Source organism: Drosophila takahashii, chromosome X (genome assembly GCF_030179915.1).
Source record: "Drosophila takahashii strain IR98-3 E-12201 chromosome X, DtakHiC1v2, whole genome shotgun sequence".
NCBI lineage: Eukaryota > Metazoa > Arthropoda > Insecta > Diptera > Drosophilidae > Drosophila > Drosophila takahashii.
Genome location: NC_091683.1, coordinates 18632625 through 18656915, shown reverse-complemented (window position 1 = coordinate 18656915; position 24291 = coordinate 18632625). Strand labels below are relative to the sequence as shown.

Below are 24291 nucleotides of genomic sequence, written 5' to 3'. Positions count from 1 at the left end.
AAAAATCTGTACTTTCATTCATAGAGCGGCCTTCGCGTCATTGACTCCGAACAGTCACCGTCACTGTGAATCGCTCAAAATCACACCGAGGTGTGGGGATAAGCAGCCGCCCGGGCAACAATTTTATAATGCAAAAGAGCGAGGTATTTTATAGAAAGGCGCCATAATTACACGAATTTTTCCCGAATGCCTTGATTTTTGTATTTTTTTTCCGTTTCGATTTGCCTTGAGAAAAGTTTTTAAAAATTTTACCTAACAAATGACATTTCTTCTTGCAGCAATGAATCAACCGGTTTGAGGATCGCATCAAAACCGCAACATTTCGACCAAATTCGATCCAGAGATCATCGTCAGCAGAGGGAGCAGAGATCGGAAGCCCAGGAGCGAAGGAGTCCGGGAGAGTATCGTTTCCACACTGACCCTTGACCCCCGGAGCGAAGCGGAGGAGAGTGAGTCGAGAGCAGCGAGCACGAGCACACCGGAGCCATGGACTGGGCCGAAGGTGATCTGGTCTGGTTCGACCCGGGCATGGGCCATCCCATTCCCGGCGAGATCCAGGAGGTCCATCGCGCTGCCCAGGTGATCGTCGTCCAGGCGCTCATCAAAGGCAAGGTGGGTGAAATTAGCATATCTAAAATCAGTTGCCATGTTGTGATGATATTTTAAATATCATTAAAAGTTGCTTTTTAGATTCTGAAAATATTTATTAAAAATGTAGTAAAATTTTTAAGGCAGATCTTCTTTGAAAAGCCCCCGATTGGACGTCTATATCCTATAGCTCCCAAAAAAGCAATCGGATATTTGTTACAACATTTTTAGATTTTTTTTCATTCTTATTTTTTGATGCACAAATTGATTGGGGTAAAAGCGCGTTCCAATCGGACGTCTGTAAACTATAGCTCCCAGAAATAATAGGTCAAAGTTTTAAGTTTTTTGACATATGTATTTTCATAAATTTCGTGGTTTATTATTTCATATTTTACATTTGTAGTTTCCGTTCTCTTTTTTAATTTTTTTCCCCCTTTAAACATATAACATTTTCTCGCAGTGCAGTCTCGCACCCTCTGTAAAAGGTGCGAGTTCGCACCATCGCCTCGTTTGGTTTCGTTTCGTAGCTTACTGTTTGAATTTCCAATTTGTTTTCGGTTTCGCCGTGGCCCATGAATGCTTTTCACTATTTTCACCCGACATGAACTGTTTGCCCGACTGTTTATATTTATTTCGGTTTTCATGAGCTGCCCTGGAGTGTTTAGCAGGTTGGAATTTATGGAATGTGCTCACTTGGATTTATGTGCAACCATGAAGCAAACCAAACAAAAAACAAAATTCGCAGCGGAAACTGTGCCCAGCCGGATTTATTTTTTGGCCATCGGCACGCGTGTCTACTGTACAGTGCAGCACCTGTGCAGTGCACCTAATTGCACCTGCCAGCGGACAGCGTTTCCTTTTTCCTTTCTGCCACTCAGCAGCAATTATGAGCAGATATCAAGATTGAGAACTCACGGCAATCAGTTGCAAGTCGTCGACTGACAGGCGCAACATTAGCACAGTAAAAAAAAATACTACATTAAATTGCAGTTTAACATGACAGCAGATAATATAGATCTGGATGATCTTAAGATTCTTATCCTAAATCTTGTCACATCAACATGTCTATTATGAATTCTCGTTGAGCCTGCAATTCCCATACAAATTTGACAAATACACTGAAATAAATACATTTAATCTTGCTAATGGGTGTGCCAGTGTCGACAGTACTCAAAGTGAAACCCAAAACTTTATGATCGACATTTGTAGGCACGCTTTATTAGTAATTAAACATTTGGAGAATTGCCGATTTCACTGCATAAACAGACACTTACTTTGTAAGTGCTTACTCATGTACTTTGGGTAAAAAGAAAGCAAAAAGTGTGCCTAGGAAATTAGTTTATTCAATAGGTAACTCTTATTTTTGCAAGTATCAAGTGTACTAAACCCCGACTTGTTCGTTATTTTTTTGTTACCAAATACTATTATTTTTGCACTGTGAGCAGTAGTCGTTTATGTTGGCTGGTCTAGCGGTACTAGAATCAGAAAACCGGCCACATGTGATTCGTATCCTGTTCGCATCGTGTGGCCAGTGACCAGTGTCCAAGAAATAACCTGTTGGCAGCACATGTGTTGCCCTGGGATCGGCCACTGAGACCATGGGAAGCCGCTAGCAAAGGCGTAATCGAGCAAGTGGATCAATTATCGGCCAATGCATTGCTGCAGACAAATGGTGTACCATCCCTAGCCAGAAAATTAAATGGGATTATTGCTGGTTTTTGTTGATAGGTTGCCGTTTAACGGGTTCTAAAATAAATTAAAGGCTTAGAGTTATTAAAAGAATATAGTTTTTTATTAATTCTATCAGATTTATTTTTTTTTTATTTATTAATTTTTTTTATATTTTTTTTTTCGATATCATTTAGAATTTTATTAACTATCTTGCATTTATAAGTTATTTACTTTAGTATTTTATCAACCAACTTACATATTCATAATATTATTATATATTATTCGATAGAATTTTAAATACTTATAAAGGCGATTGAGAATATTCTCAGACAAAAAGTCTGTTGGAAAGACAAGCTCACTTTAAGTTATCCCGAATAAATTCAAATTCCGGGGCAATCCCTTTATCAATTGACTCACATCATTTGGCACTGTCATTGATGCGAATACAGATCGATATCAATGGGGAAGTTGCCGAAGCGAATGCATTCTCAGCGGTCCACAGAAGATATTTCACGCCTTTGTTTGGGCCGGCTATCAAATGACAATCCCCTGCCCCACACGAAGACTGGAGAATTGAAGACTGAAGACTGGTGACTGAAGACGGGCCCAAGAACCCATCGAACTTGAACTGGTTGGGAGAAAGTCCCACACACTGGCCGCCTAATTGAATGGCGATCATCGAGGAGACTGCATCAATATCAATGCGATCGGGTGTCGTCTTTCTTTATTTTATTTTATTTTCTCCTCTCCACTCTACTCTTCTCTTTTTGCTGTTTTGTGCGTTCTGGTGGCCCACACTAAGTAGCCAAGTGGCCAACAGGAGTGTCATCTGGTCTGGCCGGGTTCGAAGTGATCCGGTCTACCATACCCATCCATATACCCATACCAAAAACCCCATCTCTCGCCGCTTTTAAAGAACGTGTTTGGATGCAGCGAAAACCGTTTTAGAAACGTTTGGGGAAATTGTGGCAGTGCCGCCAACAGAATCCGATTCCTTTCAGTTGCATTCGAGTCTTCGGGCCACAAGCGTCTTTGTGTGATACTAGTTCTCGGATCTACGCGATCCCGTTTCGGGTGCTTTTCGGCCTAGAATCGAGTTGGTGGGACCTAACCCAACCCAACTCACAGATGCGCATCGTTCGTTTTCACTTGGAGCCGTGGCAACGCGGCGGCGGCGGTTCGGTTACGCCCAGTCCCGCCCAGTCGCCCTCGCTGGCGCTCCTCTCACCCCACGTCCTGCGCCGCCAGCGACCCGCCAGTCTTGAGGATCATCTCGAGGATCTGCACTCGGCATCCAAGCACCCGGCCCTGCCCTCCAGTCGCCTGCGACGCCTCAAGTGCCGATATCCCCAGGTGGTCAAGCGGCTGTCCACCCTCTGCAGCGATGTGATAGCGCGCCATGTGAGAGTAGTTCTGTAGACAGATAAGATAAGATCAGTTTGAGAACCCAAAAAGAGAGAATTCTGATGTTCTCATCTCAGATGATCAAAATGATCTTAAAAACTTAATATAAATGTTTTCAATGTGGTTGCATCAAGTTGATTGGGCGGTACTTACATTGTTTACATCAATTTAACTACTCTCCTCTCACCATTTTGTTCTCATATTAAGAACATTCAACTCATAATGAGAACATTTGAGCTTTAACGGTTTTTGAGAGCCAATGTTCTCAATTCAATAACAATGCGATCTCTGTGCATATATTTTATTTTACAAAAAAAGCATGTCACCGTAAAATCGATACGTGCATGTAAATTGCTGGTTATGCAATACGCATATCGTTTTTACATGAAATACTCTTTTTGAGCAAATCCTGCTTTTTTTTATTTTTTTTTTTTAGTTTTATTTTATTTTTTTTCAATTTATTTAAAAATGTTTTCCTAACGAATGAAATCAAATTTACCTGGCCGCTTATTAATTTAAAATTGATATTACATATTGTAAAATCGAGCTATGTTTCATATCGATTTTTTTTGGGTGCACTTCCAGTTCGAATTTCACTCTCCTTTTGAGTGATAAGTAATCAACAAGTTAATGAATAAACCCAATTAGACTTTTCTCCTCTCACCATTTTCTCCCATATTGAGAACATTAAGCTCATAATGAGAACCTTCTTATCAAAATGAGAACATTTATGCTTTAACGATTTTTTCATACTTTATTTATGATTTTTCCTACTTTATCAAACTTAAACCCTTCTAATTAAAATTCTCCCCCTTGCAGCCACAGACGTTCGCCCTGCAGCCCGGCGAGGGCAGCCTGCGTGCCCGCCAGGATCTGGGCAGCAGCGGGGTGGAGGACATGACCCTGCTGGACGACCTGCACGAGGCGTCGCTGCTGTGGAACCTGCGCCTGCGCTACGACAAGGGCCTGATCTACACGTTCGCCGGCAGCATCCTGATCGCCGTCAATCCGTACAAGATGTTTCCCGACGCCTACGGCCTAGAGGTGGCCAAGCAGTATGCCGGCCGTCCGCTGGGCTCCCTGCCGCCGCATCTCTTTGCCATCGGAGCGGCGGCCCATGCCGCCCTGCCCTCGCCCCAGGTGGTGGTCATCTCGGGTGAGAGTGGCTCCGGCAAGACGGAGTCCACCAAGCTGGTGATGCAGTATTTGGCGGCCGTCGTTCCCGGCGGTGGTTCCGCCTCGGCCGTCATCACCGAGCAGATCCTGGAGGCGGCTCCCCTGCTAGAAGCCTTTGGCAATGCCCGCACCGCCCGGAATGATAACAGCTCGCGGTTTGGCAAATATCTGGAGGTCTACTTCAAGAGCGGCGCCATCGTGGGCGCCAAGATCACGCAGTACCTGCTGGAGAAATCGCGAATTGTTACGCAGGCGCCGGGTGAGCGCAACTACCATGTCTTCTACGAGCTTCTCGGCGGTCTATCCGAGACGGAGCGCTCCAAGTACGGCCTGCTGGAGGCGGACAAGTATTTCTACCTGAACCAGGGAGCCACCGATTGTGCGAGTGGTCGCGTGGACTGGGAATCGCTGCAGGGAGCCATGCAGGTGCTCGGCGTTTCCGAGGGCGAACGCGAGGGCATCGTACGCGTCCTGGCGGCTGTGCTGCATCTGGGCAACGTGTACTTCCATCGCCGGCAGCTGCGTCATGGCCAGGAAGGAGTGGAGGTGGGTTCGGATGCGGAGATCAAGTGGGCCGCCCACCTGCTGCACATCAGCGCCGAGGGACTCCACCGGGCGCTGACCAGCCGGACGACGGAGGCGCGAGCGGAGCGCCTGCACACTCCACTCGGTATCGATCAGGCCTTGGATGCCCGGGATGCCTTCGCCAAGGCCTTGTATGCCGGTCTCTTTAACTGGCTGGTGTCCCGTATCAACTCGATTGTCCAGAAGGGCGGCACCCACGATGCCCATCGCATCAGCATCCTGGACATCTTCGGGTTCGAGGACCTCGCCGAGAACAGCTTCGAGCAGCTGTGCATCAACTATGCGAACGAGAACCTCCAGCTTTATTTTAACAAGCATGTTTTTAAGCTGGAGCAGGCGGAATATGCCAGGGAGCGACTGGAATGGACACCTTTGGCCTGGGACGACAATCTGCCGGTGATCCATCTGCTGGCCAAGAAACCCGTGGGCATTTGCCACCTGCTCGACGACGAGTCTAATTTTCCGCGTGCCACTGATTTGAGTTTCCTGGAGAAGTGCCACTATAATCATGCGCTCAGTGAGCTCTACGCTCGTCCGCGGATCGGTGCCCAGGAATTCGGGGTGACCCACTACGCGGGTCAAGTGTGGTACTGCGTGGACGGCTTTCTGGACAAGAATCGCGACGCCCTGCGCGGCGATGTCCTCGAACTGCTGGCCTCCAGTCGCCTGCCTTTGGTGGGTGAGCTGACCAAGCAGCTGCGTGCCCAGCGGGATGCAGGGAAAACTCTACCCAAAGGAAGCAATGGGAGGTTTGTCACCATGAAGCCACGGACACCCACGGTGGCCGCCAGATTCGCGGACTCCTTGCAGCAGTTGCTTCAGTCCATGGGCCGTTGTCATCCTTGGTTCGTGCGCTGCATTAAGCCGAACCAGGAGAAGCACGCCCTGCGCATGGACATGCCGTGTGTGCTGCAGCAGCTGCGCTACCTGGGCATGCTGGACACCATCCAAATACGGCAGCGTGGCTATCCGGTGCGCCTGCGCTTCCAGCATTTCGTGGAGCGCTATAGGCATTTGCTATCCTCACCTTTGGCCAGGGGAACTCCCTACCGGGAGCTGTGCCGCGCTCTCCTGGAGGCCATGCCACGGACAGGAGTCGAGGGACCCGATTATCAACTGGGCGCCACGAGGGTCTTCCTCCGGGAGGCCCTTCACCGAGCGCTGGAAAGCGGACGAACGGAGCGGCTGCGTCGGGCGGCGGTCAGTGTGCAGCGGCATGTGAGGGGCATGCTGGTGCGCCGCCAGTTGGCGCGTCGCCAGGCGGCGGCCACTCGTCTCCAGGCACGCTGGCGAGGTCAGCGGGAACAGCAGCGATACGAGAAGATGCGCCGGGGAGCCCTAACTGCCCAGCGATTGTGGCGGGGAAGACAGGCCAGGAGGAGAGTGCACCAACTGCGATCCGATCATAGGAGACGTCAGGAGGCCAGGGAGGCAGCTCAGAGGGCTCGCGAAGCCCGGGAAGCCAAACAGGCTGTGCTGGAACGGAGCCAACTGAGCTACCTGGACATACCGGCCGAGCTGGCCTTCATCTACTCCAAGCTGCAGGGCTGGTCGCCGCCGCACGGCGATCGGCATTTGGTCAAGGTGCTGGGCACTGTGCCGGGTCCACCATCATCCGCCGTCCAGCTGCCCGAGGATCTGGGGCAGTTCTCCTTCGGCAAGTTCAGCAGTGTCTACTGCAATGGCTTGAGATTGCAGCCGCGAAGGGAACCCATCACGGCGCCTTTACTGACCAGGGCTGCTTCGAGGGATCAGGACTTCCAGGATGCTTTGGCCGTTTTCAAGCTGATCCTGCGCTGGAGCAACGACAAGGCGCTGGAGGGAGCCAAGGAGAAGCTGCTGGCCGACTATATTGTGCACAAGGCCCTGAGCTCGAGGGGATTGCGTGATGAGATTCTGGTGCAGCTGTGCAATCAGGTGCATGGACTGCCGCCCACTTCGCCAGAGGCCACGCGATTGTGGCAGCTTTTGGGGCAGTGCCTCTGCTGCTTCCAGCCAAGTGCCGCTTTTAGCAAGTATCTGATGAGATTCGTGGATGACGAGGCACCTGGGAACCTGAGGCCACTGCTCCTGCGTCAGTTGCTCCGCCAGCAGGGCAATTCCTCCTCCTCATCTTCATCGACCTCTCTGTCCAGTGTGGGTGCCTGCCGGAGCTTCGTGCCCGCCTGGCTGGAGTGGCGTGCCTGGACGAGGGGCTGTGACATGGCTTTACCACTGACTCTGCCCGACGAGGCCAGCCAAACGGTGGCCGTGGATTCGTGGACCAGCTGCGAGGAGGCCGCCGCCCTGGCCGTCTCCTCGCTGGGCGTCGCCAGTCGCGGATGGACCTTGGTCCTGGATGATGGCCAGCAGTTAACAGATAGCTGCGGCCTGGACTACGTGATGGATTTGATAGCCGAGAAGGAGCTGTGTCCCGCCTTTCCCGCTCCCCGCAGCGATCTGTTGCGTTCGGGCGCCAAGTTTGCTAGAACGACGCTGCCGGAAGCGGTGAAACGACCTGCTGTACCGCCCCCTGCGCCACCGACGGTGAGTTTAGCCAGCAAGGAGGAAGTGCCGCGCGAGCGCAGGAGCAGCCGGGAGCTGCTCTCCAGGAGCTCGGCGCTTAACGAGCGTTACTTTGAGAGGGAACCGAGTCCAGGAGGAGGAGGAGCAGGTGGTCAGGGATCACAGGCCAAGTCGCGCTCCAAGTCACTCGATGATCTGCTGGCCGGGGACATTGCACCCTCGCATCAAACGGTCGACTGCGATTCCCAGGAACCGCTGCACACTTTGGGCCTCTCGGAGAGTCGCCTCAACGATCGCTACCATTCGGCGGAGCGACTGGCTCCGATGGGCAAGGAGACGGCGCCGCGCTACCAGAAGTCCCAGCACGCCGGTCGTCGATCCCATGCCGCCTCGCACGGATCGCACTCCTCGAAATATGCGGATAAAGCCGAGTATGCCACCCGGTCGTCGGCCATGTCGGACACCAGTGAGGCGCCCTCGCTGGCCTCCCATGTGCGCCGGGTGAGGGTTCCCTCGCAGGCCTCCGATGTGGATCAGTTCTTGGATGATCTGTTTAGTCCCGTGCTCGATGGCTCCCTGGACGAGCTGTCCGATGCCCGTTCCCTGGCGGCCAGCATTCGCGGTGGTGGTGGGCATCTATCCATGGAAGAGGATGAGGGTGAATCGGAGATTGAGGATCTGGATGACTACATCAATGACATCTTCCAACCGTTGCCCATTCAGGAGACTTTGGAGAAGCTGATTAATAAGGATCAACTGGCTACTATCATCAAGGGTGGCGGAGTGACTAGTAATCCTGAATCTGAGATCGATGACCTGGATGACTACTTGAATGATATATTCCAGACTTTACCCATCCAGGAGACCCTGGAGAACCTGACCAGCAAAGAAGAGCTGGTGGCCTGTATTCGCGGCGGCGGCAGCACGGACAGCAATGGCGGCGATCCGCTGCTCCACCAGCTGATGCAGCTGCCGGGTGAACCGGAATCCGGTCCAGCTTTGTACCAGCAGCAGGTGCAGCGTGCTTTCCTGCAATCCGCGATGGCCCAGAATCTGCAGATCCAGCAGCAGCTGTTGGCCCAGAATCAGGCACTCCAGACGCTGCTCAGCCAGCAGGCGGCAGCAGCGGCGGCTGCCAGTAGCTCCACCTCGCCACCGCCACCACAGCAGGCTGCTCCTCCACAGTCGCCACCGCCACAAGTGCAATTGCAATCTCCCATGCGCATAAAGACCACGCGATCCAGTTTGGTGGTCATGGAGGCACTGCAGCCGCCGCCACCGCCGCCGCCGCCACCGATGCCGCCGCCGCTGGAGTGCAAGGATCCCTCGGAGACGCGGCACTTCCTCGATCCCTATGGAAGGGCCAAAACGGTGCGGATTGGCAAGTGGCGCTGGCCGCCGCCGCAGGATGAGCCGCAGTTCCAGACGGAGGAGGACTTCTTCGCCTTCAAGATGCGCCAGCATCAGCGGAAGACTACTCCGCAATCCCAGCACCACCAACTAGCCACCAATGGAGGAGGTATCATAATGGGGGAACCTGTTTCAGGAGGACGCGGAGCCACCGCCATCGAGTGGGAGGAGTTCGAGATCGAGAGTCCCACGCCGCCGCCCTTGATGAGGAGCAGCATCCGGCTGGAGACCACCACCAGTACCTCGATGGCTACCAGAGATGCCCAGGATGGAGCGATGCCCATGCAGAGTGTGGTCACCACCAAGCTGGCCAAGAAGAGCTTCGAGATTGGCGCGGATCGTCCGCCGCCTGGAAGTGTGGGCAAACTGAAGCTCAGCTCCGAGATGCGCCAGCGGTTGGAGCAAGTGACCGCCGGTCATTCAGTGAGATCCACGGTGTCCACCAAGTCGGAGCAGCGGGCGCCGGCCAAGCTGGAGGACACACGGAAGCTGATGCTGCAGCAGCAGCTAGGAGGACTCTTTGCCAGCGTCACGGGAGGAGCCTCATCAGGAGGAGGTCAAGGAGGAGCAGCAGGAGGCATCGACACGGTGCGCAACCAGATCGAGCGGATGGAGGGCAAGCTGTCGCCGCCACCAGCTCCGCCGGGAGGTGCCACCTCCACTGGCTGGCCGGGAGTGCTCCTTCCGCCGGCTCCCAGCGTACCGGCACCGCCGCCGCCCATCCGTCCGCCCAGCATGGCGCCACCTGCTCCGCCACCGGCGCCACAGAGTCCTCCGACGGCCAGGAGTCCCGAACCGGAGCCCGACTACCGCTCCTCCAACCACCAGAGTCACCAGCAGGCAGCCGTCTCCGTCAAGGAGCACGTGCCCGCCTTCATCCAGCGCCAGGAGCGCGACACCTTCGGTGCAGTGCGTCGGGAGCAGCAAAGGGAACTGCAGATGATTGGCGGCGGCGGCAGCCATCACCACCATTTGCACCTGGAGGAGCATTCGCCGCACTCCTCCTCCTCGCTGGCGGCCGCTGCTGCCTGGGATCAGGCGGAGCGAGAGCGTTCGCGCAGCCGCAGCAGGAGCAGGGATCGCGAGGACTACTCCGAATCGGTGTGGGATCGAGCGGAGGTCGAGGGTCCCGCCTCTGGCAGTGGAAGCGAAAAGGAGCGCGAGAAGCGGGAGAGGGAGCGCGAACGGCTCTACGAGATCCGCCAGGTGGAGCGAGAGCGGGAGAGCCACAAGGTCTACCAGCCGGCACCGCCTCGCGTGATCCAGGCCAGTTTGGACACCACCACCAGGAGCAGCGGACTGGCCACCTTCCGCACCCACATGGCCCAGAAGTACGAGCACGAGAGGAAGCGCAAGAGCTCGGCCAGTTCCGGGATGCGCGAGGAGCTGGACGCGACGCCGCCGCCTGTGATGGTGCCCGCTCCAGTGCCACCGCCGCCGGTTACTACCACCACCTCCTCCTCCTCCTCGAACATTCCCGGAGGATTGGGCGTGGTGGCCAGCAGCGCCTGTTTGACCTACAACCGGGTGCCCTGGAAGCTGCGCGTGCGCAAGGAGGTCTTCCAGCCGCACGAGCCCATCGGTCCACCGGTGGCCCTGGATCTGCTATTTGCCCAGGTGCTGGGCGACGTCTTCGGGGTGACTCCCTGCCTGAGGATCACGCCGCAGGAGAAGAGCTCGGCCCTCAATATGCTCCATGGTCATGGGGTCAGTGTGGATACGCTATCTAATCGAAATGGAGGAGGAGGAGGATCAGGAGGAGGAGGAGGAACTGGAGGGCAGGTGCGCGCTTTGGTCAAGCGCCATCTGGTGGACATGGCCCGCGATTGGCCGCTGTACTTCGCCCGACTCTTCGCCGTCCAGGGGGCGCCACTCTATCCCGATGTCAGCATCATGGGCGTCTCGCACAGCGGCCTCTACTTGGCCCGCCGGGATGCCGACTACCTGATCGTCGTGCAGGCCATCTCCTTCGCCGAGATCCAGAGCGCCGTCACCCTGCCGCGTCCGGCGGCCCTGCAGTTGAATCTGCGCAATGGGAAGCACCTGGCTCTCCACGCGGCACGCGCCGCCGCCATCCAGTCGATGGTCACCAGCTTTGTCCAGGAGTTCCGAAAGGTGAGTGGAGTGCTTTGTACCATCTATGGGACTATTCTATGTATTATTATTATAGATAGAAATATAAGTTAACAGAGGGTTTATGTTCGAAATTTAATATTTTCCAAAACACGGAAAGTGTTATGGATTTATTTATAATTTTCTTATCTGTTCAAAAGAGTATGTATTTTTGGTGTAGGACCATATTTGGCCAAGTTACAGCAAAAAAACAAAAAGAAAAAATTTAAATTTTACCAAAAAATCCAGATCCCAATTTTCCACTACAAAATTATTCGTTTTTTGACCGTAACAATAGATATATATTTCCAAATATGGATTTTCATACCTTTCTGAACTCGTTATTACATTTCCAATCGATTGGCACTTAAACCTGGAAATTTTATTTTTTGGCCATTTGTCATAAAAAATCATTTGATTCTCCTATATTAAATTTATTGTTTTCTTAATATTCCTGCCATTTATGCATTTAGTTCTATTTACCTAAAAATTAAAATTCATTCATTAAATTTAAACCAAATGATTTAAAATAATTTATTGATTGCATTCATGAAGGTGTCTAATGTACAAGTCAAGCATTTTGTAGGCGCCTTCTATTGCATATTGCATATAGTCCCCAAAAGTATGCTAGAAATATTCAAAAGTTTTTAGCCTTCAAAGCTCGTGGCAGCCAAGCTTGAAACTCTCTAAGTTGGCCATTTAGAACTTGATTTGGTAGTTAGGAAAGCAAGAGATTTTATTATTCTGGACTAAAATCAAAAGTCATTTGTAAACCGAAATGAGGTGATTTTAAATTCACTCTAAATATTTGTCCCGCTTGCTTAATGATTAAGCCTTCTATAGACAAAACTTGACATTCATGGGTATTTATATTTATTTCAGTGATTTACTGAAATAATATCTTGCCCCAATTGCAATTTTTGGCGTACCAATTATTTTGTATTCCACTTTACTTTGGCTAAATAGAAAAATAATTGCATTAATTGCGTGAATAATGGCAGACATTGGTCATAATAATGTGGCCTTAATGAAACTCCTAATGTTTTTACGGCCTCAAGATAATAATAATATGGCAGCTGGGTAATTGAAGAGTGTTATTTTTATATCGACCAGACAAACGATTGCCTTTGCTGATCAGTGTCGCATGAAATGTTAGGAAGTTGGAAAACAAAGATTTAAGATCTTAAAAGGACCCATTGTGTTGTAAAAGTATGTGTTTTTAATGTATTTGTTTAAACTGATTCAAAAGAATGAGTTTTTTGGAGGCCTTTTTCGTTGAAGGCATCTGGCTGGGTTTTCTTTTTGGTCGCCTCGAAGCTCAGTGGGTCTCAGTGGCTCCAGCCAGATTCCAGATTCCAACGCCTTATAAGCATCATCCGCGCATGGCTGATATTCATAGTTGGCGCACGTCCATCACTCGAATGGAGCTCCAGTCCGGTGTTTACTTTTCTTTTCTCTTTTCCGTTTGACACTCGAAACGGGTATGCACTTTTCGCCAATCAGACTTGAAGGAGATGTTGGTAAAATTATTTCAATATTTGACTAAATCGTTCATATTAAAGTTTGAGGAAAGCTGAACTTTCCTCGAATCTTGTCTTTAATCACTTTCTTTTGTGTTATCTTTTCAAAATTAAGTTACTGGAAAACGTAGAAAAATAGCCTAATCGAAAAGTATACATTAATTGTATTTGTTTTCCTAATACTTGGTAAATTCTTAATATTTCATTTATCAAAAAAAGGAAATTAATTTTTAAAGGCCACAGCTGCTTTAAGCTACAATTATAGGCAATTTGTAATTACCTCTTAACCAGAGTATATATTAATAATAATTATTTTTAAACAAAATATTTATTTATATTTTTCAGTTAAAGTTATAACTCAAAAACTAGAACTATTTAATAGAATGATAAATAATCATTGTTGCATCTCTGCATAAAATGAGAACTAAGCGAAAATCGGTTTGCAAGCTTCAGAAATGAACTTTCTTCAATCGTTTTCCCTAGGGTATTTCCGCTTCGCGTTGTGCGCTGGGATTTTGTTTGATCAACAAAATGATTTTCATACCCCCAGCTCTTTTTTTTTAAGTTGTTTTTTAATTCAATTCATTTTATGCGTGAAAACTCGTTAAACGCCATCTGAAAGAGAGTCGGGAGCCAAAGAGCCAAAGTCGAAACAGTTATCTCACCAGGGAATGGAAATGGCAGTTGGATTCAGAGTTTGGAGAAAGACTTTCCCGCTCTTTCTCGGGGGCTTTCCGCTCGGCTGGGCCAAGAGTTGATGGCTGAGAGAGTGGAGAGTGGGTCTTCTTAACTTGGCTTAAAGCCACTCTACGGCTCTTCAGCTCCTCAGCTCTTTAACTCTCTGTTCTGCTCGGCTGCGAGTGAAATGGCCAGTCTTGACCAGGCCGTTTTGGCCAGTTTTCTGTTTTCAGTTTTTAGCTTTTAGTTTTCAGTCGTTAGTTGTTACGAATGTGCGGTAACGGCATCACGCAGCGCGCTCTCGCGTCGAATTCTTTTGGCCTTTTTGCTGCCATCGTGCCTCGTCGATTTGACCAAGTTTAGCCTCATCTTTTTTTACTGTGCTCTGTGGTGTGGCTAGAAAATGTGTGCTTTCTTGTGGGCCGAAACAAAACAAAGCTGACCCAAAAGATATCGTAAACAAATGTATGACAAGTCAGGTGGATTCGATCGAATGGCCACAAAGCGGTCTTCAGATAAACCAACGACCTTTTGTGGGAGCAGTTCGAAAAGTGTCTGGAGATAACGCCTAGCCCATTTGGGGAAAATCACTTTCCACTTTTGTTCCCTGAACAGTCAGTTCGCTTGGATTAGTTATGATAGTTAGCGGACAATTGCTAAAAGTTCAGTGAAATCGGCAGAGTAAATGATATTTCATGTTTACTGCTATCCGAGTTTATGTTTCTTGAATGATTGTTTTTTTATAATAATTAACTTGTATTGTCTTTATATTTATTTTAATTTCCACACATGGTTTTAAAACTTACTGCTGATATTATTCTGTTTAGCTTCAAAAATCATAAATAAATTTTAAACAAGTTAAAAAAAGTTAAAAAAATAAAATTATATAAAAAGGTAATAAAAAATAAATTAATTAATTGAAAATTAAATTCACAAATTAAAAATAAAAAAAATTACTTTAGTAGCCCCAAAAAAAAAAACCTATAAAGCCAACATAGCAATACTTAAATATTGAATGACTGGATCGAAATGCACTCACATCCCCTTTATTATTATTATGGTTACTTCATTCCGATCGCGGTATCGCAGATTGGCCAACAATTTGGCCAACCATCCGTGCTGGCCAAAAACGCGCAACTCAGCATTGATTCCAATTATATGGCCATATATTTTCCAACTGCTCTCACAGAGATAAAATAAAATAAAAAAAAAAAACACTGGCGACGATCGGAGGGGATTTTCGCCAGTCCATCAAGTGGAAAGACAAACTGCAAATGGCAAATTAAAATAAATTGAGGCAGAAAAGCGTAAAAATAACAAGAAAAAAGTAAATAACTCGGAGCGAGAAAAGAAACAAATACGGCACGCATTTAACTGCATTGCCAATTTCCACACATCAAAATAATAATAATAAAAAAAGAAGAAATACAACAACAAATTACAGCCGATAGCAAGAAAAATCGCGTATACGTATGGTGGGCCGCCTGATGTGTGTGTCCGACCATCGAATCCGAATCCATTCCACTCAAACTCATTGTGCGGCAAACGCTGGCCGCATCGGTTCGTTTTTCATTTTTCGCCATTCGATTTTCCTTGTTTTTCTTGTTGTTGTCGTTGTGCTTTTCACGTTTTCCCCTCTGTGCTGTGCAAACAATATATAATATTTGAGAGAGCCTGCAGGCCGTCGTCCATCACAATGCACTAACTTTCACTGGGACGGCAAAGGAGAAGGAGACGTAATGGTCGTGACTGTCACCCTATCCTGAACCCCGAGCCCCTTCGAAATTCCCCAGGATGTCGCAGAGCGTGAGGGCCAGCAAGTCATCCGCCTGCCAGGCGGTCCAACTGACCACCGCCGGCGGCAGTGTGCCCCACAAGTTCAGCAGCATTGTGAACAAGGTGGAGTCGCTGATTAGCAAGATGCACAACGACAAGGTCAACAACTTTAAGCTGCTGCAGCAGCAGCAGAAGGACATGGATAGGGATACGAATAGCCATCCACCAGAGGATCAGGAACAGGAGTGCAAATGCGCCTCCCTCGACTCGCTGAACAATCTGACGGACGACGAGCACGAGATGCTCTACACGGACTCCGATGATGCGGAAATAGCCCACATCACGGGCACAACTGCCGCCCAGGTGCATCATGTCCAGCAGATGCAGCAGTCGCTCCAGATGCGTCGCTGTGATCTTGACCAACTGACCAACGAGAGCATTCGGGAGCTCAACGAACAGTGCTGTGCCTCGATGACGCTGCACCACCAGGAGGGTGGTGGTGGCGGGGGAGGCGATGCCCACGGCGATCTCGGACTGGCCAACGACAATGCCTGGAGCGTCGAGGAGGATATCGTGTACAAGTGCTGCACCACCGCCACCTTGGCCTCCAATTCCTCAGCGGGCAGTTTGTGCGAGCAGTGCTGCCTGGAGGAGCAGCTCAGCCTGAAGATGCAGATGCAGCTCAGCCAAAGAGACGACAACAACAACGAGGAGGAGATCGGAGATTCTCAGATGGATGGCAGCTGCTCCCCTGCTCCTCCTCCTCCTCCTCTTGCTGCTCCTACTGCTCCATCTATTCCTGCACAGAATTTGGCTGGATTTCAGGGAGCATTGCTAATCGCCGGGGGCAACAAGACGCGGAGGGTGAGCAATGCCAGCAGCGGATCCGTCAGCCGCATGGAGACGATCCTCGAGGAGCCAACGGAGTCCAAGATCTCCGTCAAGGAGATCCTCGCGCGGTTCGAGACCATGAACTCAAATGAGGTAAACAGTCTAGATTTTCGGGGATTTATTTGAAGGGATTTAAATAATAATACTTTTGGAACCTACCGAAGAATTTGGGGGGTTTTACATACTTGTTGATAACCAAATTTCCTTTAATATTTTTTTAGTGGGGGGATCCGCTCATGTTAAAGCTAAAAAAAAATGTTTCTTCTTTTCTTAAATCTCAGTAGTATTTTTCAAGGCTTCTTAATACTTTTTAGACAATTTTTGCAAAAAATCCTTAATTTTAAGTTTTCAAAAATAGACCGTTTAAAATATATCGATTATATTTAAACGTTTAACAATTTCGGAAGTAAAAACATACGAGAAATGAAACCAATACGAACGCTTTTCAGTGGACCCCCTCCCAAAAATAAGGCCAGAAATTATACGGATCTATGCAGGGTGAATCGAGTGAGATGAATGCTCGCAGTGCTCGGGTCTAACGGTGTTATTAAGTCGACACATAATCGCATTATTAGCGTGGCCAGACGAAGTGGCAGCCCACAAAGCCCACCAACTCACCAACTTACCAACCCATCAGCCTACTGAACAGTCGCTCTCTCTTACATCACGATCCTCATTGCTGGGCCCCCCGGTTGGTGGGCTAATTAGCGGGTAAACTTGCGATCTCGGATCTCGGTTATACAACCAGTATACAACCGAGTGATACATTAAGCCGGGGTCCCCGCATCATGACAGCCTCTATGTCAACATCGTTAGTGGACAACCCCCAACAATATTCATATGCATACATATATATTTCGGGGTCTATTCAGAGATTTATTGAATTTTACAACGGATCGCTTCTTTTCTTTTTTAATTTATTCAAGTGATCAATTTAGATGTGATAGAATGCATCATTCATTTTAAAAATGCTGTATATTTCAGATTTAAGCACGAAGAATATACATACAAATATTGTATTTAATCTACCCAAACATATTCGTATATTTTCCAATTTGCTATTTGCTGTGCTTTTTGTATGGTTTATATTGATTGACTTTATTTTAAAATAGGAATTATATGAGAAATGCAAAAAAAAACATTAAAATTAAAAAAAAATAATAATTTATTAAATGCTTAGTAAAAATGTTTCGATATTGAAGCACGTCTGCCACTCAGTTATTCAAATAAATCTAGTAATGGGAAATATTCGAACGTCTCCGTTGCTGCTGACCAGTGGCTTTAATGAATCCGCAGATTGTGTTTAATCGATCTTGTCCAACTGCAAGAGGTTGCATTGAGTTGACCAGGGGATTGGGTATGGGTAGCTTAGCAGATGGGTATTGCACGTTCTAAATTCCCTGGCGAACTTTCTTGGCCCCGGAAAATGAGGAGCGTGCTGGATCAAAGAAGATGCCATCACGTTTATAGTTCGGGTTCGATGACCACTCGGTGAGTCTGCGATGTGTGCGATCCATAAAAACAGAAGAGATTCAAGACAATAAGAATGGCTGAATGGGATGAGTTGGTTGGTTGGATGGTTGGTTTGTTAGTGACCCACAAAGATGCAGAGGCGATAGTACAATATGGGTTATAATACTTCTACGCAAGCTCCGTTTCTTCCGAGCGCTAAAAAAAACATTGTAATTTAACTGTAATTTGATTTCAATAATTTAATTACACATTTCGTGTGTGCTTTTTTGTGTATTATGCGTCTCTGGCCTCTGTTGCGAGTAAATTACTTTAATTTCTTTCGACCAGCGCTCATCCGCTGCAGTTTGGTCCGCCGTAAATCCATCCAAATGAACGGACATGCGGACGAGCGGACAGACGGAGTGGTGCGCATTAATTTCGAATTTTAATTAACTCGAGCTGGCAAAACAATGAAAGAAAAAAGAGGGGCACATATGAAATAACAAATGGCCAGCCGAAAAGAAAGTTTTAGCGGTCACTTAGAAATTACACTCCAAATTTAACTCTTGTTTTTGCTGCCTATGCGTGTGTGTTAGGCGAGTGCTTGTGACTCTGCGCGAGAGAATTATCGCTGCAAGTCGAGTGTTCGAGGAAACTGGAGCATCTAGAGTCCGATTCAGGCCATCTGACCCAGTTGGGAGCCTGGTTCCAGTCCAGTCCCATGCTCGAATACCCATATGCGCGGTGAACACGAGACTTGGCCCCGTTTTTGGCTGACAGCGAACAGGCCAAGTCGTTTCGATCGCATCCAGACAGCCAGACAAGTCCCAAAGAGCCTCTGGCTGGGATTAGGCACTCGGATCTGGGATCTTGGATCTGGGTGATCCTTGTCCCCAGGCGATATCGATTCCATGTCTGTTATTTTACAATGATTGCCGCTCAGACTGTTGTGGGTAGCACCCACGCCATTAAGCACTACAAAATATTCCCTTGTTTTTTTTATTAATCAAAAAAAAATGGTATTGCACTTTAACAAAAATTAGTTAAATATACCTGTTACTCTTTGAAGATTTCGAAAAAGTTTAAATGCAGAGTTGTTGTGTTTATTGATACCTTTCGAAATGTAAAAGCAATTTTTCAAATCGGACCATTCATTAAAAAGTTATAAGCAAATAATGGAATTCAAAATGCAAGCAGTGCAAGCAGTCGCTTTGCTGCATGCATATCTCCATCTTCCTCTCACTTCCTTTAGATTAGTAACAAGTATTTGATAGTAAAGTAACTCGACTATAGTGCTCTCTTTTGTTTTTATTAAATTGAACATTTATTAAATTCTTGTTAACAGAAAAAATAAAATATTTACATAGTTCTTGGGTTTTTTTTTGCAATCATTTAACCACCAAAAAGAGCCGAGTGTTATGAAAATTTCGAATGGCGTTTTGGTAACACATCTGACTTCTTTGTACATTCATTTCTGTGGTTTTCTTCACCGCACTTAAGAAATCTAAAAAATGAAGACAGGAAAATGAGCGAAAATCATGCATAATTTATAAACCTAAAACCTCTGTTATATTTACATTTCCGTTGGTCTTGCGTAAAATATTGATAGCAACTCAAACAAAAGGAAATATTGTATTGATATTGATTGATTCGCTACTTTGAAAATGATATGTCGTATAATATAAATCGATCCACTTTTCCTCTCTCTCTTCGGACGAAAAAATGGCTCTTTGGTGCATTTTTGTTTGATTAAAAAAATTGTTGCAATGCCAAAAACAATCCTCATTTACAACCAGTTGGGTGTAATGAGTTTGTTTTTGTTTCTTATTTGTTATTTTTCATTTGCTGTTTGCATTTTGTTATTTTCCTGCAGTGGTTTTTCACGATGCTGGCCAAAATTTGAACAATGCGCATAATTTTTCACATATGGCAAGTTGATTGATTGGTGAAAGATTTCCGCTTTCATAAACAACAACTTTTACTAATCTCTTCTCGCATGAGCGTGCAAAATGCATTTTGCTGGGGGGAGTAAATACACCGGACTAAGTCTATCTATATAGCCAAAAAGATATATACATATGTATATGTATATAGCTGCGTGTCTGTGGGGGCGTGCAAAAGTTATAAACGAACAACGAAAAACCAAAAAGAAAGCACTTGCAACAAATTGCACCAAATAATTGAATGCAGGCAATAAAAGTGAAAAATCACCGAATGCCAAACACTTTCGTTGCCAAAAACGCAGTGTGTTCCGCTAGTATCGCGAATCCCCAATCCCCGCCAGCTGTCACCGGTCAATATGGTAGCATAAATCATCGGCCACGCCCCCTGTAACCAACCGGTCCCGCTGGATGGGCGTACAGAAAATGGCAACTGGTTGCTCCAAGCTGGCCAAAAAGGCGCCCAGCAACTTTCACATGCCATTGACATGGCCAAGCGAAATATGCGAGCTGCGAATTGTGAATTGCGAATGGCGAATGGCGAATTGCGCCTTGCAAGTCAATTAACAAATTGCAGCCGAGAGAAGCTGCACTCTCCTGCGGTGCACGGTAAAAAATAATTGTTATCGCCAGCCAGAAATTGACTTTCAAAACCAATTTTCAATCCTTTGCGCAAAGTCTGTGTGTGCCAATTAAAAAATGGCTGAAGCATTTTAATAATTATATAAATAAAGTCATTAATAAATTATTGTACCTCCTTTAAAAGAAAAAATATCGACACTTTCGATATTTTGAAAATATTGATTTGATATCAATATCAATGTTTTGAAGGGAAAACCCAAATTAAAAATCGAGAAATAGAAAATTGTCGATATTTTTTTAAGCTCTAGTTTCACTCCTTGTAGGAATTTTTTTCAGTGTAATTTTGGCTTAAAGTATATGCAATATTGCAATTAAGTTTGAAAGTAATTTCTCTATAAAACATTTTTAGCCATCGTTTTTGTCAATTTATTCGCCGAGTATTGAAAAGCGCAGCGATTACATTAATTAATTACTTATCCTGGCTTATGACATACTTGGTGATGATCCAATGGTAACAATTTTCCTGATTTATATTTGCATAAATATTATATAACTATACCTTTTAAATATAATTAACTGATGATAACTTGATATTGTAGGTATTTATTAATAAGTATTATGAAATATTCTACTTAATAACATTATGAAATATTCTACTTAATAATATTATGAAATATTCTACTATAATAACAATAACTCAGCTCTCGCCCTCCTTCCCCTTGCAGTCACAATCGAAGGCCTCCACTTTGTCATCGGGCGCCCGAGCCGCCGCCCAGACCCTGAATGTGCCGCTGGAGCGCCTGGAGTCCCGCCAGGCGCACGCCCAGCGCAACGAGCACGGCGTGGAGGTCGGCGGATCGCGCCAGAGCGACCAGGTGCAGCAGTCGGATCTGCACCACCACCTGCAGCACCACCAACAGCAACAGCAGCAGCAGCTGGAGGACGCCCTGGAGGAGCAGCAGATGGCCGCCGAGCATCAGCAGCAGCAGCAGCAAAGTCAGGGCCAGCAGCAGCGCTTCCTGAAGCAGCAGAGCTACCTGCATTCCGCCCGCAAGTCGAACGCTGGCCAGCAGCCCTCCTCCCTGACCAACGGACAGGTTCACCAGCAGGAGCAGATCCTCCAGCAACAGCAGCAGCAGTCGCAGTCCCTGCCGCACCACGACCTGGACGCCAACTATCTGCAGGACGACAGCAACGGCGGCACTCCGCCCTCGGTCACCAAGTACTCGCTGCTCCAGTTCGCCATGCAGCACTTCCGCAACGAGTAAGTTGATCTAGTCGCTAAAAATGAAAAGTATATATGAAATTTTGATGTGTTTAAAAATACCTATCAAAATGCAGAAGAAATTTTTTAAATCGGACCATTCACTAAAAAGTTATGAGGAAAATTAAAACAGCCTCTAGAAGGAGTCATCAAAAATTTCAACAGCCGCTAGATGGCGCCATTAGCTTTGTTTACTGCATATATCCATCTCCCTCGCTCTCTCGAGAGCGTTCTCTTTTGTTATTATTTAGAAAAAACTTTTAGTAATGATAGGTAAAATAGGAAAGTATAGTAGGAAATATTTGTATAATCATCATCTTGATAAAGATCACCTGATTGAAGCGTTTTAAATCACTATTTAGGAGCATTTAAAAAAAAGGTTGTGAGATGGGTCGTTTTCGCCCCACCTCTCCCTAGAAGGCTATTGATAGTAGAGCTTAAAAATGATTGGTTTTTTGATATTTTGACAATATTGATTTGATATTATCTATGTTTTGAAGGGAAAACACAAATTAGATATCGAGAAATAGAAAACTGCCGATATTTTTTCAAGCTCTAATAGATAGGATATACAAATTATTTATTTCGAATATATTTAATTCATTTTGTTGTTATTTTTACAGCCAACTGAGGGACGCTGACCGCCACCATGAACGGCACCAGTCCGCCGCGAATCGCTCGTACGCGGAGCTGGTGAAGTGGCAGGGCCACGCCATACGCCTGCCGCTCCTCCGACTGCCAAACGATTTGGCGCCACTGGCGCTCGAGTGCTTCGACTGCATCCTGCGCTACTGCGGCGACATCCCGCTGGATCCCGACCTCACCGAGGTCAAGTGCGTCTACACCGTGCTCATGGTGAGTGTGTGGTGTGTGATGGGTTCCGAGTTCTGGGTTACCCAAACCGGTTCAAATCAACGTCTTTGAGGTGGTCCCGCAAATATGTGCAACAGGTTTTGGGGCGACAACTGAATCGCTGGCTGTTCTGCTGCCCTAGAAATTCGAGCTTCGCACCCGAACCGGAAACAAATTGTGGACACCTCGAAGTCAAATAACTGCTAGGGGAATTTTATGTGCCGAAAGTGGATTAGAGATCATGACAGTCTTTCAGCAGCACTATTTATCGAGGAAAAGCAGTTTTCAAAAATTTTACAAAATATTAATTCAAGTTTCTTTAGGTTTTTTTGGGTCATATAAATTTAAGACCTCTAAATTTGCAATTTTTCTTCATAAATAATTTTATGAAAACAGTAAAGTTGTACAAATTGTGGGAAAAAGTTTTAGTTATTTGCGAATCAAATGCAATAATGGGAATAATTTTTGATCAAATTGTATAATTGTTATTTGTAAGTCTTGCCTTACAACAAAATTCCCACGATAAAACAGAAAAATTCAAAACGGTTTACAATTTATGGAAACTATGTTATGCACTAGCCAAGTCACGATATTCTAGAATCTATTAGCACAAAAAATGTTTGGTTGATCATTTATTATTATTATTATTATATTTATTATTTTAAATAACCTGTATTATTTACTCACTATTCCCATCTGATCTTGCAGCACTGTCACAAATACTTGGCCCTGCGCGACGAGGTCTACTGCCAGCTGATGAAGCAGACGACGGCCAACCGTTCGCCGTGTCCGGACAGCTCGCAGCGCGCCTGGCGGCTACTCAGCATCCTGGCGGCGTACTTCGGCTGCTCGGACGCACTGCGTCCCTACCTGATGGAGCATCTGACCTCGGCGGCCTCCGATCGGCGGCGCTCGTGTCACGGCACCGCGGCCGTTTGCCTCACCAATCTGCGGAAGACCGCTCGCTGCGGCGGCCGGAAGAATGTGCCCAGTGTGGAGGAGGTGACCGCCGTGTCCGCCGGACGTTCGGCCCGCCGGCAGATCTACCGCCTGCCCGGCGGAGCGGAGCGCGTGGTCAACACCCGCTGCTCCACGGTGGTGGCCGACGTCATTGCCGAACTGTGCGCCCTGCTGGGCGTCGAATCGGAGGCGGAGCAGCAGGAGTTCTCCCTGTACTGCATCGTCCAGGGCGACGCCTTCACCATGCCGCTGGCCGCCGACGAGTACATCCTGGACGTGACCACGGAGCTGCTCAAGTCGGGGCAGCCCTTCTACCTGATCTTCTGCCGTTCCGTCTGGCACTTCGCGTTGAAACGCGAACCCGCCCCCATGCCGCTGTACGTGGAGGTGCTCTTCAACCAGGTGGCCCCCGATTATCTGGAGGGTCTGCTGCTGGAGCTGCCCGGCAATGGAGTGCCGGTGCCGGAGATGGTGAGGGATATGGCCAGGATTGCGGCCCTGCTTCATCGGGCCGCCGATTTGAGTCATGTGCCCGCGATGAAGGAGATCAAGTTCTTGCTCCCGAAGCCGGCGCTGGGCATTCGGGAGATCCGTCCCGCCCAGTGGGTGGGCCTCGTCCAGTCCGCGTGGCCACAGGTGGCCAACCTGAGTCCCGGCCAGGTGAAGGCCCAGTTCCTCAACGTGCTGGCCACCTGGCCGCTCTTCGGCAGCAGCTTCTTCGCCGTGAAGCGCATCTGGGCGGAGGAGGGGCCGCATGTGGAGGACAACCACAGTCCCATGTGGCGGGACCTCATCCTGGCGCTCAACCGGCGGGGAGTCCTCTTCCTGGACCCCAATACCCACGAGACCCTGCAGCACTGGAGCTTCATGGAGGTCATCTCCACGCGAAAGGTGCGCTTATTGGTTTTTATTTACCTAATGTAAC

General features: G+C 47.7%; 1 protein-coding gene across 2 annotated transcripts in view; it reads left to right on the top strand.

The window, feature by feature from the left end:
- The window catches only part of Myo10A (Myosin 10A), a 33866-nt gene that overhangs the window by 8839 nt on the left and 736 nt on the right, over positions 1-24291 (top strand). Inside the window, exons 2-6 of one of the 2 annotated variants that reach the window (XM_017146805.3) lie at positions 279-612; positions 4483-11454; positions 21016-21554; positions 22178-22409; positions 23115-24257. In XM_017146805.3, the coding sequence (XP_017002294.2) occupies positions 487-612; positions 4483-11454; positions 21016-21554; positions 22178-22409; positions 23115-24257 (9012 nt within the window). In that variant the 5' untranslated portion in view covers positions 279-486. Of the gene's footprint in view, positions 1-278; positions 613-4482; positions 11455-14943; positions 16410-21015; positions 21555-22177; positions 22410-23114; positions 24258-24291 lie in introns of those variants that run through there. The other variant, XM_017146806.3, reaches the window with a different exon arrangement.